This window comes from Diorhabda sublineata, chromosome 9, assembly GCF_026230105.1.
Source record: "Diorhabda sublineata isolate icDioSubl1.1 chromosome 9, icDioSubl1.1, whole genome shotgun sequence".
Lineage (NCBI taxonomy): Eukaryota > Metazoa > Arthropoda > Insecta > Coleoptera > Chrysomelidae > Diorhabda > Diorhabda sublineata.
In genome coordinates, this window is record NC_079482.1 from 12,591,748 (window position 1) to 12,604,658 (window position 12,911).

General features: G+C 29.9%; 1 protein-coding gene across 1 annotated transcript in view; it reads right to left on the minus strand.

Moving 5' to 3' along the window:
* LOC130449017 (uncharacterized) overlaps window positions 1-4,033 on the minus strand; it is an 81,267-nt gene extending 77,234 nt beyond the window's left edge. Inside the window, exons 1-3 of the mRNA XM_056786649.1 lie at window positions 4,010-4,033; window positions 3,011-3,247; window positions 1,496-1,869 (exon numbers count right to left, since the gene is read on the minus strand). Of these exons, the coding sequence (XP_056642627.1) occupies window positions 1,496-1,869; window positions 3,011-3,247; window positions 4,010-4,033 (635 nt within the window). The remainder of the gene's footprint in view (window positions 1-1,495; window positions 1,870-3,010; window positions 3,248-4,009) is intronic.
* Between the last annotated feature and the right edge of the window lie 8,878 nt (window positions 4,034-12,911).

Below are 12,911 nucleotides of genomic sequence, written 5' to 3' on the forward strand. Positions count from 1 at the left end.
TTACCATCATTTCGTCTTCCATGACCTCATGAGTTGGTATAATTTTATAAGGATTAATTTTTCTTCAATATCCAAAAAATTTATGTGTAGCTAACGATGAATAGTGGAGCTTTTATTATGTAGGTTTTCTTGAAATAGCATAATATCCAACTTCCTATCATTATTTACTGCATTGGCAGCCAATTTCCTTATCTGTATTACATGACCAAGCTCGCTTTTCTATTTTTCTAATTGTTCTTTCGGATTTAGGCGGCAAATTTGAAAACTGTTGTGTTATCTCCACAAAAATCACAGAATGGTTATTCTGTGAATTTCTGTTAATTAAACCATTTTTCTGGTATTATTACTTACAGTTAATGGAATTCAAACGAAAATAACACTGAAACTAATCACTGCTATCACGCAGGTAGACAACTTGCTTAGGCTAAGAGTTTTAAATGAAACTAAGTAATTTTTTTATATTTATATTATTCATATAAGTAAAAAGGAACGCTGAAATAGTTTTTGCTTCATTTCTCAATATCAAAAGCGCAATGTAGCAAATTTGTGAAATACATACAATACACTGTACAATTTTAAAAATTTCCATTTGAAAATACAAATCAACGTGTCAACGCGTTTTTTAAGACGACTCCATTAATTTCTAACGAATTTATTACATTTGGCTGCTCCACACCGTATAATATAAGAGAAGGTAAACTGTTTTAAATGAAAATTTTTATTTCCAAAATAGCCCTTTTCATAATTGAGAAGGCCCCTCATTACATTCAACAAAGAGGATTTCAAAGGAAATTTTTAGTAAAGGTAAAGGTAGGTTTGTTCAATTGAACATATTGGATGTAATTTACTAATAATAAATGATGCAAGATTAATTAAAACCTTTTTAAGATTTATTTCAATAGATAAACAGTGTAATGCTCTACGGAATAAAGTATTAGAAGATTAACTTTTGTTGAACTTTTGAATCTTCAATGAAACAGTTAGGCATAAATTTTAAAAGAAAAATTCTGAGTAACTTACAATATTATTATTTCATTTTTCTATCGTTATCTATATTCTTACCACAATTTTTATCATTTTCCAAGAACTATTAACTGTAAACCGTTGACAGTTAAATATCATGTCCAATAGCAATAACAACGCCTCACTACTGTTATTCTCAATAATTACGAACGACAATACCTATGTAACATTGGAAGAAAATTGATCTCTGTTCTCATTACGGTACACATCAAGCTCAAGGTTATACTTAAGCTTGTCAAATATTACTGACTGAACTATTCTGATTTAATTTATAAACTACTAGCAATTTCCTCCTCTTAACCGTTTTGTAAAATTGATTAAGACATCTATCTAAATGACTTGTAAGAATCCAAGAAATTTAAAATATGGCAGTATTAACCTATTTTGCGGAACACAAATTTTAGGTGAATGTTAAAAACAATGGGCACAAAAATCCATTATTCGACAAAAATGAAAATTATTGCTTACTCACCTAATTTCACTTAACACTTGTAAACTTTTCTCGATAAAAGTTTTAAACTTTTTCTCGAAAACGCTTTCAGGAATAATTTTAACTTGAGGATGTGTAACAAACTTCGGTGAGAACTTATCTTCTTGTTGTTCAACTTTGCATTTCGGAGTTGGCGCGCTAGTTTTTCGTTTGCATAAGTACGGTTCTTTTATATCTGAGCTTTGTCTCGACATATTCCTGTGATATGCACCATTTCGCTCGAATATGTTACCAAAACTGTTAACGGAGGCGACATCATAGGAATCGCCTATATAAACGTCAAAAAGTTGGTCTTCACTCGGATACATATTACTAAGTTTTTCATGAAGTTTTTTCCTAGCGTTTTTTATTCGTTCCTTAAATGTAATATTTTTTGTTGAGTTCTTAAGCTTACTTGGTATATAAGAAGTAACAGGCACTGATTTTTTCTTGGCATTAACCGTTTTAAATCTGAATATATGCGAACTACGACAATAAATAATTCATGATTTATTATATGGTGAAAACAAAAAAAATAACCATATAGATTATCCATACGAAAAATATGAAATTAAAATTTTCTTATTGCACTGGACGATAGCGATTTCATTTATTCTCATCTATAACATATAAGTTAAATCAAAAGAAATTAAAATCATTACAAGGTCTTCAACAATCACTTTAATTCTCAATGTAACTGAGTAGGTTCATTCACCCTGTATGTATTTCCAGGTTTTCATAATATATTGAGCTTCAAATGCAACTGTCAAAACCAAAACCGCATAGTCTTAATTTCATTATTAAAAAATTTAGAAGGAAAAAATTAATCTAATTTAAATAGATGTTTGAATTTCTTCCTTTTTATATTTGATAGTATTCAAGTCTATTAGAAGATATGTATCCACACAATTACTGATTTGTTAGTCGACGGGCTGTTTTCAGTATTCTATTTTTTAGCTCATCCAACTGACAGGTTTAGTCTTTTACACAATTTATGAGAAGAAATAGTCCAAACGAGATAATTAGAAAAATCTAACTGACCAATCTATTGTGCATCCAATCGGATCTTGGAAAACTTGGGAAAATTAAAATCAATATATGAAACTTTTTTGTGCCCTATGGTTTCACAAAATAATCTGCGGTCATGATTATTTTCAGATAAATATTCTTGTACTAACATTTTTTGTAAGAAGGAAACTTCTTTTACATTGAGTTGTATTGGATGTATATGAATTGTCTATAAGTTTTAAACATTAATTACGATTTTTAGTCGGCTAGTTTTGAGGCGATTTTTAGTGTATAACTTAACAGTTGCATTTGTCATTTAATTGATTATAAAAAGCGCTATATATATATATATATATATATATATATATATATATAATTGATATTTAATTACTTATGTCTAATTTGATACACTTATTTAGGTAAAACCAATATTTTCTGACTTGGCTGCTATAAGATGTTATTCTCTAACCAATATGTATATTAGAAGAAGTTATTTACAAACAAAGATACCTTATTTCTTTCCAAATTTTCTAATTCTAAATCAATTTTGGAACGATTTTGTCTTGGTGAAGCTGATACGTATGTATCCGATTCCGAACAATTTCTGGGATGAGCTCCAAATTTATTTCTGAGAGCAATCGATCCAGACTTACTCTTCTTTGGATATACCATGAAGGGTATATACATTTGTTTATCTCCTAAAGTTTCTGATAGTGTCGAATAGTTGAAATTATCGAACAGAGTCTCCTAGAATATAAATTTTTATATTAACTAGAATCAATAATGAATGAATTCCGAATTTGAGATTTGTGAAAAAAGATTGATGGTATACTTTTCCGAACATATTCGGCAATTTATTTCATATCGACAATTTTCTTCTTAGATGAAAATAAAAATTATTTGCATTCGAAGTTTTGTTTCAAAAGAAAATAAAATATAATAATGTAGGTTTGTTCCACTTTAAGAAGAATGAAGATACTGTACAACTTAATAATGTTATATATATGTTTCTTGTCACAACTAGGTGCGCACAAGAAAAATTGATAATGGCATAGAATTTGGGATCTAGAACGTGCCGTATCGGGAAGGATGCGTCAGATTGTTTTAAATCACTAGACAATCTATTATTTTGCAAACGATAATTCAGTATAGTGCCACATTTCATCTTAGGGCATCAAATTATATCTAAATAATTTGAGCGATAGGTGAAATATTTCCAATTATTAATGAAACATCCATAGTACATGTTAAAATTATCGTTATATGTACGAAACCTATTTTTACTTATATAGGCTAAAGGTACCGCAAACAAGATTAATTTTTATCTGTTATTTATTGCTTTGTTTGTCATTTTATTTGGTGTATAAATCCAATAACGATACTATCAGAATGCTTAAACTTTGATCAATTTAGATGGAAACTTGGATGGATTTTTAGAATGTAGTTTTAAATAATCAACAAAATACGCCCAGCTTAAAAGTGGAAATATGTGAATATATATCTACTTACCCCATATTCATAAGATTTATTCATCTCAAACTATATCGCCTCGTTGGCTTATTAATGTCTCATGAAAGTATATTAGAATAAAATGTGTAAAATTGACACAAAAAATCATTGACATAAAACTATGAGTGACAGTGATCGTTACACCTTTCAAAATTATATTATTCATCAACGTTTCTTTGCAATTAACGAATTCGTGTCTTGACAAAAATACCTTTTTATTCTTCATTATTCTAATTATTTAATTGACGAAGAAGTGAAATAAAATAGATATTCGGCGTGAAAAAAGTTGATTTGAAACTTGTATCATTAGTATTGAGTAAAACTCCATACTTTTTTCTTATGCCAAAATTCTCATAGTTTTTTTCAAATAGAAGTACATCTTGCTCGTGTTTATTTATACCGCATTACTACAGCTCTGAAAGTTAGTTCATAGAAAAGGTTTTCGTTTCATTCATAAATGCAATTGTAATTTTACTATAAACAAGTTTCGCACTAATCAAAGAAGACAAACGTTGTTAGATGGTGTAGATGAGATTATGTCAAGTAAAAGATGTAAATAAATAATTTCTAATCCAGACGAAATTTAAAATTATATCAACCTTGCATTCTGAACTAAATCGATCTATTCCTCCAAATACTGGTAGAATTCTGGGAGAATGTAGAATGACTTTTGAATGCTAAAGGTGTTTCTGATCTCAACAATAAGAAGACGGAATGATAATGTAAGATCCAGACGACTTTTAAAGCAAGAAATATTAGCTTGGACAATGGAACATTGGCCTAATGAATGCAGAAGGAACGCGATCTTCATAGATGGGTCTTGTTAGGATTGTTTTCAGATAGTAGACGAGAACGTATATGGATAAATATATTGACGCCCTTGCAATGAGTCTAAGAAATTCAACTGTAAATGTAGAGAACTATATTATGTAGGCGAAAAATACGTTTTCTTGTAAAATAGCGAAGGCTTTAGCCTTTTTATCTTTTTTAAAATATATTATAGTATATCTTTTATTGATTTTATTTATTTAAACCAAAATATCCTTTCCGTAACTTTCATTTCTATAGTTTAGAACTTTTTTTCGTTTTAGTAAATGTATCAATTATAATTAGAAAAACAGAAATATCAGTAGCTTTAGAATACTATTGATTATTTTCTCACTTCTGCTATAATCCATTCATTCATAAAAGCTGCTTCTATGTTCAGTACGAGGAGCACATCCATATCTAAACAACTATATAGAAGGATTATATATAAACAGGGATCGTATCTTATGCACTGCTTATTGTTTGGCAAGATACTTAAAGTACTACGAGCAATTCCTTTGTTTAAAGAAAACACAAGTGCTGAATTGGACAAACAAGCAGGCTAGATCATGCTACGTGTTTATTTTTCTTGTGTTTTCGAATTGTGACTGATTTTCGGCAAAATGTTAGTGAAGTATTTAGTAGATGATAAAGATAAGTTTGTTCAGATTCTCGTAGATTATCCAATAATCGACAATAGAAAAATGGATGCTTAGAGAACGAAGAAAATGACTTAGCAGAAAATTGTTGCTATATAATGTGACCACGAAACAGATAGGTTGGATTAATAATTATTATATATCGTACCTACAACATATTCCTTTATCTAGTTTTCATGATAATATGTATTATTTGCAATTTTATAAACTTTTGTAGAGAGCAATGATCCAATTGAAGAGATTATGAGATAAAATGAAATTAAATCGGAAAAGCGTACCAGCAGATTGAAGGAGTGGGTAATGGGAATTGTTCGCATTATACAACATATATAAACCATGATACATTTCATAAATGTGGCAGAACTTCCAATTGTCCACAACAAAAAGTCACGAAAATTAGCAAAAGATGCTGGTGGCCATCTTCAGTCGACACCCTTTCGTCATAACAAATATAAAAGCTAGTTTTAAGTAAGGAAACTCAAAATACGAATGAAAAACGCAAAATATGAGCATAAATATATAATTGCTGATTAATGCAGGATCCAAATCAATAGACTCAGTAAATTTTCCCTCTAAAATATTATCTGTGTGGCTAAGAAATTGGAATTAACAATTTTTTTCAATCACATTTTTAAATTTTTGAAAACTTATGCTTTCCGTTCTACCTGTGACAATGGCAAATTTGATTCGTCGTTGTTTTATTTCTGTGTTTTGGAATCATCACTTAATATCAGGGAATTGGAAGATTCATAAGACATACTAAATTTAAATAATTTAGTCGATATAAATTCTCGCATTAAAAAAAACAGCTTCGAACCAAATGCCCCATCGTGAAATAATAGGTTGAGGTGGAAATGAACCCTTATAGGAGCTTCAAGAAAGATCTTTTAATGCCTGAAATCTGAATTTACAAGAGGCAGTTGTTTCCTAATCTCAGCAACCCTTTTTGAAGCAAGGATAACACATATTACACAAACAGACCCGGCCACGCGTTAATGTGCCTGAGTGATTTAAAAAGGATTTGAAAGGCAAAGTCAAAGTCTTCTTGCTACGGGCATTGAGGCTGGATTTTTTGGTTGGCATTTTACTAAAAATAAAAATAATAATTGAATGAATGAATTTCGCTAATCTCTGAGTTTGTAGATTATATGTTTTGCTGTATTTATAAAACAATGAAGACAAAATGAAGAATGATTTGAAAAAAGCGGTATAGGCAAAATAAGACAGGTATAGTGTGTAGTCTAAGAACATTAAAGTGTGGCGCCATCTATGAGGTACAAAGGAAAAAAATTTACAGTTGTCTGTAAAGAAATTCGCTTAAGGCGCCATCTGATCCAGACTTATGGAAACTACGATTAATAACAACAATCAACGTTGATGATCAGTTTATTATTAATTATTAATTATTGAGACTATTAATTTAAATAATAACTATCCTATCATTTGAGTTGGACCAAATTACATATATATGCCAACTTTCATGAATATCAGTTGACTCGTTTTTGAGTTCATTAGGAACATACACACGGACATTGAATTTTTATATATTAAGATGTATTAAGTTGATGTGAAAGATTTTCAGCCTTTTTATGTAAGGTACTGCACCTCACAAAATTCTACAAAAATTATCTTCAGGAGCAGGCCTAGAAAAACAATGTTCTCTTGTACAAATCTGGACACTGTCAGTGCAATTGTTTTTCTAACTATTCAGAAGTAATGAGGTGATATTTTGGTAGGATGTCGTCACTAAAATCGCCTATAAATAAATGAGGAATGTAACATCCTCTAGAATCGGTGGCTTCATCAATACATGTATGATGTATGAAAATGTTTTATATTCTGAGTTCTAGCTTAATTTTCCGTAATTATCTCCAAATATAAAGAACTAACGTCACGTCGTTTCTTCAAAGTGTTGATTCATCTGATACATTGAAATCGCAATAGTTTTGGAAAAAAGATGTTTTTATCACGCAGCTTTGAAAATGGTATATTTGATGTCATCATTGCGTAACATAGGTCACGATTAAATATGTCTTGTTCGTTTAGCTTTTTGGACATTGATTGGAAACATTGCGTCTCTGTATTTCATCTTGCCCAATTAAGCAATATGAGCAGAAGTTTACATGTGCTGGTCTGTTTGAAAATTGTTTATTGTATGGTATCTGCAATAAAAAAATTGAGATAAGTAATTGAAATGCAACAATATCAATATTAAGATATAACTTTCTAACAAATATTATTCAAAATTCAAACGAAAGCACCCTGAGTATCTACATGATTTGAAATGGCTCGATATCTGTTATTCTTAGCAATTAAAAATTTAGGTAGAAAAAGACATCAAATCTGAAACGCTTTGATCATTTCTCTGTCTTTTCTTTGTGTATGTTGCTAAAAAAGCTTGCTTCTTACAAAAATAACACATATTGACTTATTTCGTACCACCTTTGTATTGGATATACAAAAATTATACTTACTATTTAACGCTGAACAGTACACTTCTTCCATATCCATACGTAGTTCTTTGCATGGCTTAATTCATACTGTCGCAAAACTGACTTTATGCATTTTACTAATAAACACTAATAAAATACTTCAACACTACAAAGCACAAATCGATTTTATCTTTTCAAAAACACAAGATAAAAAAAAGACGACACAAATTAGTCTACACCCTATGCAGACAGCTGAACAGAACTCGTGGATTAAAACCACTTATTTTTATTTTCAAACTAAGAATACTCATACATTTTATTTGAACCGGTTGACTACTAGTTTAAGGATTAGTTTCTTGAGAACCTGAATTGCTTCAGAATAGTAGATTTATGAAATTGTTCTTGTGGTAAAAAGCCTGCCAAAGCTATACATCTCTCAAAATTTGTTCAATTATTTACTAAAGACATATGCAAATATTTAAAAAATGCGTACAATATACAAAATATGTAAAATATGCGTTTTGCTTATTTGGGTTACCTTAGTTATATTATTTTTGTTAGTCGAGAAATTGAATCTGTCAGAATAACTACATGAATACGGCTGGCTAAATTAATTAGCAATTTACATCATTGTGTGTGCAGGTGTTAAGTTTTGGTACAGCATATTAATTATACGGTTTTGGCAAATTTGATATGCTGCAGCATAAAAAGTAGCAAAATTAATTTTTGTGGAAAAAGCAAAATGTTGACATTATTTGAATTACATATTAATCGATTTTGAGTTGATGTATTTAGGTATGTATTCTTGTGATACAGCAATGAATTTTTGAATCTTATATAATATAATTATGACAAAATGAAAATTATAGAACTATTGTAGGAGAATATTTATTTCACTAAGTCTTTTTTACTCATCTCTGACATTGCAATATCACTAAGTACTCAAAGAAGCTCTTGTACCGACATCGCCGTGAATCCACTTAAAAGTGGTTGTAAGTATAATGTATGCAAAATATGCGTATAATGTATGTCAGTTAAATAAATTCAATTCTTTCACGTTGTAAGAAAATATATTGATGATTCTGTATTACAAACAGAATTAATGTTCAAGGAATTAATCTTATATCCAATCTAAAATATCGGGTAATACGTATTCAATTACATATAATTCAACTAAGCATTTTATCTAAACACTATCAGTCTGCTTCTTTATTTACGTCTCATGGTATGCTATTATGGTTTATTGTGAAATGTTGTTTTCGTAGTGAAAATAAAATAAATAAATTTAATAAAAAGAAAGTATTTAAGAGAAAATAAATCCTGAACATATGATATATATTACGATTGAAATCTAAAAGGCTTGATATCAATTCTTAAAAGTGTCTATGTATTTGTTCAAAAATATTAATTTTCACGTGGAAGTTGTGGTTCTAATTTAATTGATTATTGTAGTATCCTCACTTTTAGACTAATGTACAAATTCAATATTGACGAATAATAATTAAGATGCATCCTTAATATAATTATTACATATTAACAATTCTTGTGCAGTTTTATCGAACAATATTATACTCACCCCATGTTTCGTTTTGTATTTATGGATATTATCATCAACAAACTGTAGGTAACTACACGTACATTCTCGTTATTATCCTCCTCTTTTGGATAGCAACCCTCATGTTTGAAATGTGAATCAGCACACCTGGTATCCGTTTCTAGGCAACTATATATTTCTAATTTATTTGCCTTGACATCATTGCTGAGCATAGGATATTTATTAAGAGAAATAAAGATAGAGAAACACTCTTTTGGGTAAAATTTTTTTTTAAATATAACAAATGTTGACAATAATGTAATTCGTATATGTTTCATATATTGCCTGTATTTTTATTAAATTTCATATTATAAATATTGTTGTTCGAGTACAATTGAGTATTTTCAAGTTTGTAACTTGCGACAATCATTCAGTTGTAGAAGATGAAACATATGGGATACGCTAGAAGACATTTAATGTTAATTGAACAAAAAAAAGTTCCTTTGAACAGTATTATACTGCCACCTTTATCTCCACCTCTTCCTGAGGATTATCAGCACCCTGGAAAATTAATGGTAAGTTTTCATTTTCATTAGATTAAATATATCCTTCAAAAATTAGCAAAGGGAAATTTTGAAATTTTGCATCAAAACATCTAAAATCCGAATTTAACTTCTACTAATCAAAATATCGATTATCTATTCAATTTATATTTCAAACATCAAATTCACTTCTTACACTATATTCGAGTAATTCATCTGGTATTGTTATGTTTTCATTATTTCCTAATTTATTTAAAATGCTTTTCAGCGGTGGGGTGAATTTATCCACAATGTCTTTTACTTACTTAATTTATCAAAATAGTTACACTAGACTACACAAGTTGTACTTATAATAATAATGATCAGAAAATTCTAGGAAGTAAACAAACAAACGAATGAAAAAAACGTCTTTCCTTCCTAGAAATCATATAAAAAGCAATATAAACAAATCGCCGCTATGATTAAAAACATATTTAAAAACAAACATTAAACGAACCGGCCTATTCGTCAAATTTTAGACTTCCATTATAACCGGTCCATGTCGTGGACAAGTTCGTAGCAGTATAAAATCTGTCTAATATGCAATGTTTAATCAGTCCAGTATCAAGTTCGAAGTTAAATTCTTTAATAATAACATTATAGTTTATTTGATAAATCTAATAACATAAGTTCATCAAATCTATATACAAAATGAATAAACTGAGTTTAGAGCCCAACCATAATTGACTGATCGTGGGCAACTTTATAAACACAATATAAAATAATTTAAATTAGCACTCCAGGAAATTATGATTATGGTTTATCTCTCAAAATTAAGTGGAAATGCTTCAATTATCACATGTATCAAATTGATTGCGTTTATTGTCACTAAATACTTCTTATACAACTTAGGCAAAAGCTATGAATTTTGCCTATTAAGATTTATAAGGCCCGGGGCTAAAATAATGACGGGGCTCCTTTAAGGAATTCGGAAACTATTGTTAATATTTTCAATAATATTGCTTTTTATATGTTTTGTGGTCAAATGTTTAATATAATGATGTATTTTGATAAACAAAAATTACAATTTTTATGTATCAACTCATGCTGTCTATTGCATTAGTTTTGACGAAATAATTTGATACAAGAAAACTTTGTTGCCGCCCTTCATGAAGTAAATTTATATTTGCTGCATGGCGTTCAAACTGGGTGCAATTGGGGTAACTTGTTGGTGAAGTAGAAGAGATTCCACCGTAAAAATATTTGGCAGACAACTGTCCCTTTCCAATCTAAATATATCTTCTGTGAACTAACCTTACAAAATATTTCTTTATCAGTTCAACTCTACAGCTAGGAACAATGCTACAGAACTTTACAAAATTCCTAGACTTTGAGACATTAGTAATTGCAATGACTTCTCTGCAGATATTCAAAGTAATCACACCATTATCAAACTATCTCTAAGACTATCTCTAAACGTGCCTGGTGACTAATAGTAAGTCAGCAATAGTAAGACTGAAATACCGTCGAGACAGATTCAATGAAACTCTAGAAGACGTTCGTTGCTAACTTTAATGAAAAGATGGAAGCGTCTCCAAAATTCTAGGATCTGAAAGATTTGTTGATTGAACCTAATTTCAATATCAAGCGGACAATGAAAGGAAAGAAAATGGCCGGAGAAAAATTTAACGATGAGAGTGTGTCTCCTGATTCTTTTAGGATAAATGTCTTCAACTGGATTGTAGACACCATAATAAAATAATGGAAAACCGTTTTGCCTAGCATAAACTGCTGTATTTGGACTTGGCTGTCTTCGACCCTAGAATATTTGATCAATTGAAGGCAAAATTGCCAGAAAATGCCTTGTACAAAGTAAGTGCATGGATTGGATCTGTAGACAAAGTTTGGCCAAGTATAAGCAGGAAGTCAAATGAGTACGATATTGTACTGATAAGACTGAAAGATGTGATAGTTCTGAAAACATTCAGGGAATTAAAAGTATGGATGACGATTTGCTGACTTGAAGATGGAGAAGTTAAATAAACCATAGGTAAGGATGATGAAAACTTCTTAGCTAGTAAAAGGTAAATATAACTCGTGTATCAAGTGTCCATTTGAAGTGATAGTGCATTATAACATATACTCTCTACAATATACAGAAAATAGTTACTAACGATTCCACTAACATAGGTTGTCTGCAAACGAGTTTTTAGTTATTAAAGATCAGATTGAGAGCACCAATGACTATTTAGAAGCATTTGTCCTTATACATACGGAGAGAGACTTATTAACATTAACTCAAGTTTGATTATTGATAAACTGTGTGAATAAAGTTTTAAAACTCGAACGTCTAAATAAGGGGATTATTTCGTTAAATCGAGGTTTTACGATTGTGCTCTGTCTTTATTAAGGATTTTTTATATTTTTCAACAATTTAGTAGTTCCTATAATTATTTTAACAGTTTCCCTTGAGTGATAAATTAGTTAAAAATGTTGTTTCACATTGTTAGCGTTTAAATTCTTGAAAAATTTTAGGTGTATGTTTAGAAGTACATAAACAAATTTTATAGTACTAAATTCTCGACATGTTTTGGATTTTTTTGGAGGTCAATGTAAGTGGTAAACATAAATATTTAGTAAAATGTCATCGTCTATATTTACTTTAAATCCCCCACTCTTTCTGTGGTAAAAGAAAAATCCAGACACGAAATTCACCGTGCATCCCAAGCTTCAAAAAACGAACTTTGATTTTTGAGTTCTGATATGTTCGAGAACGTCTTATGTTGGTGTTAGACGAAAACGAGTAATAATCTACAATAAAAAAGTTCCTCAAGCACAATTTTTTTGATATTCATGAACTCTTATGCGTGGGTAAAAGGCACTCAAAACTGGAAATAAAGATCCTAATGTCTATCTCTTTCTGAGCAAGTGCACGGCACGCGGTACTTG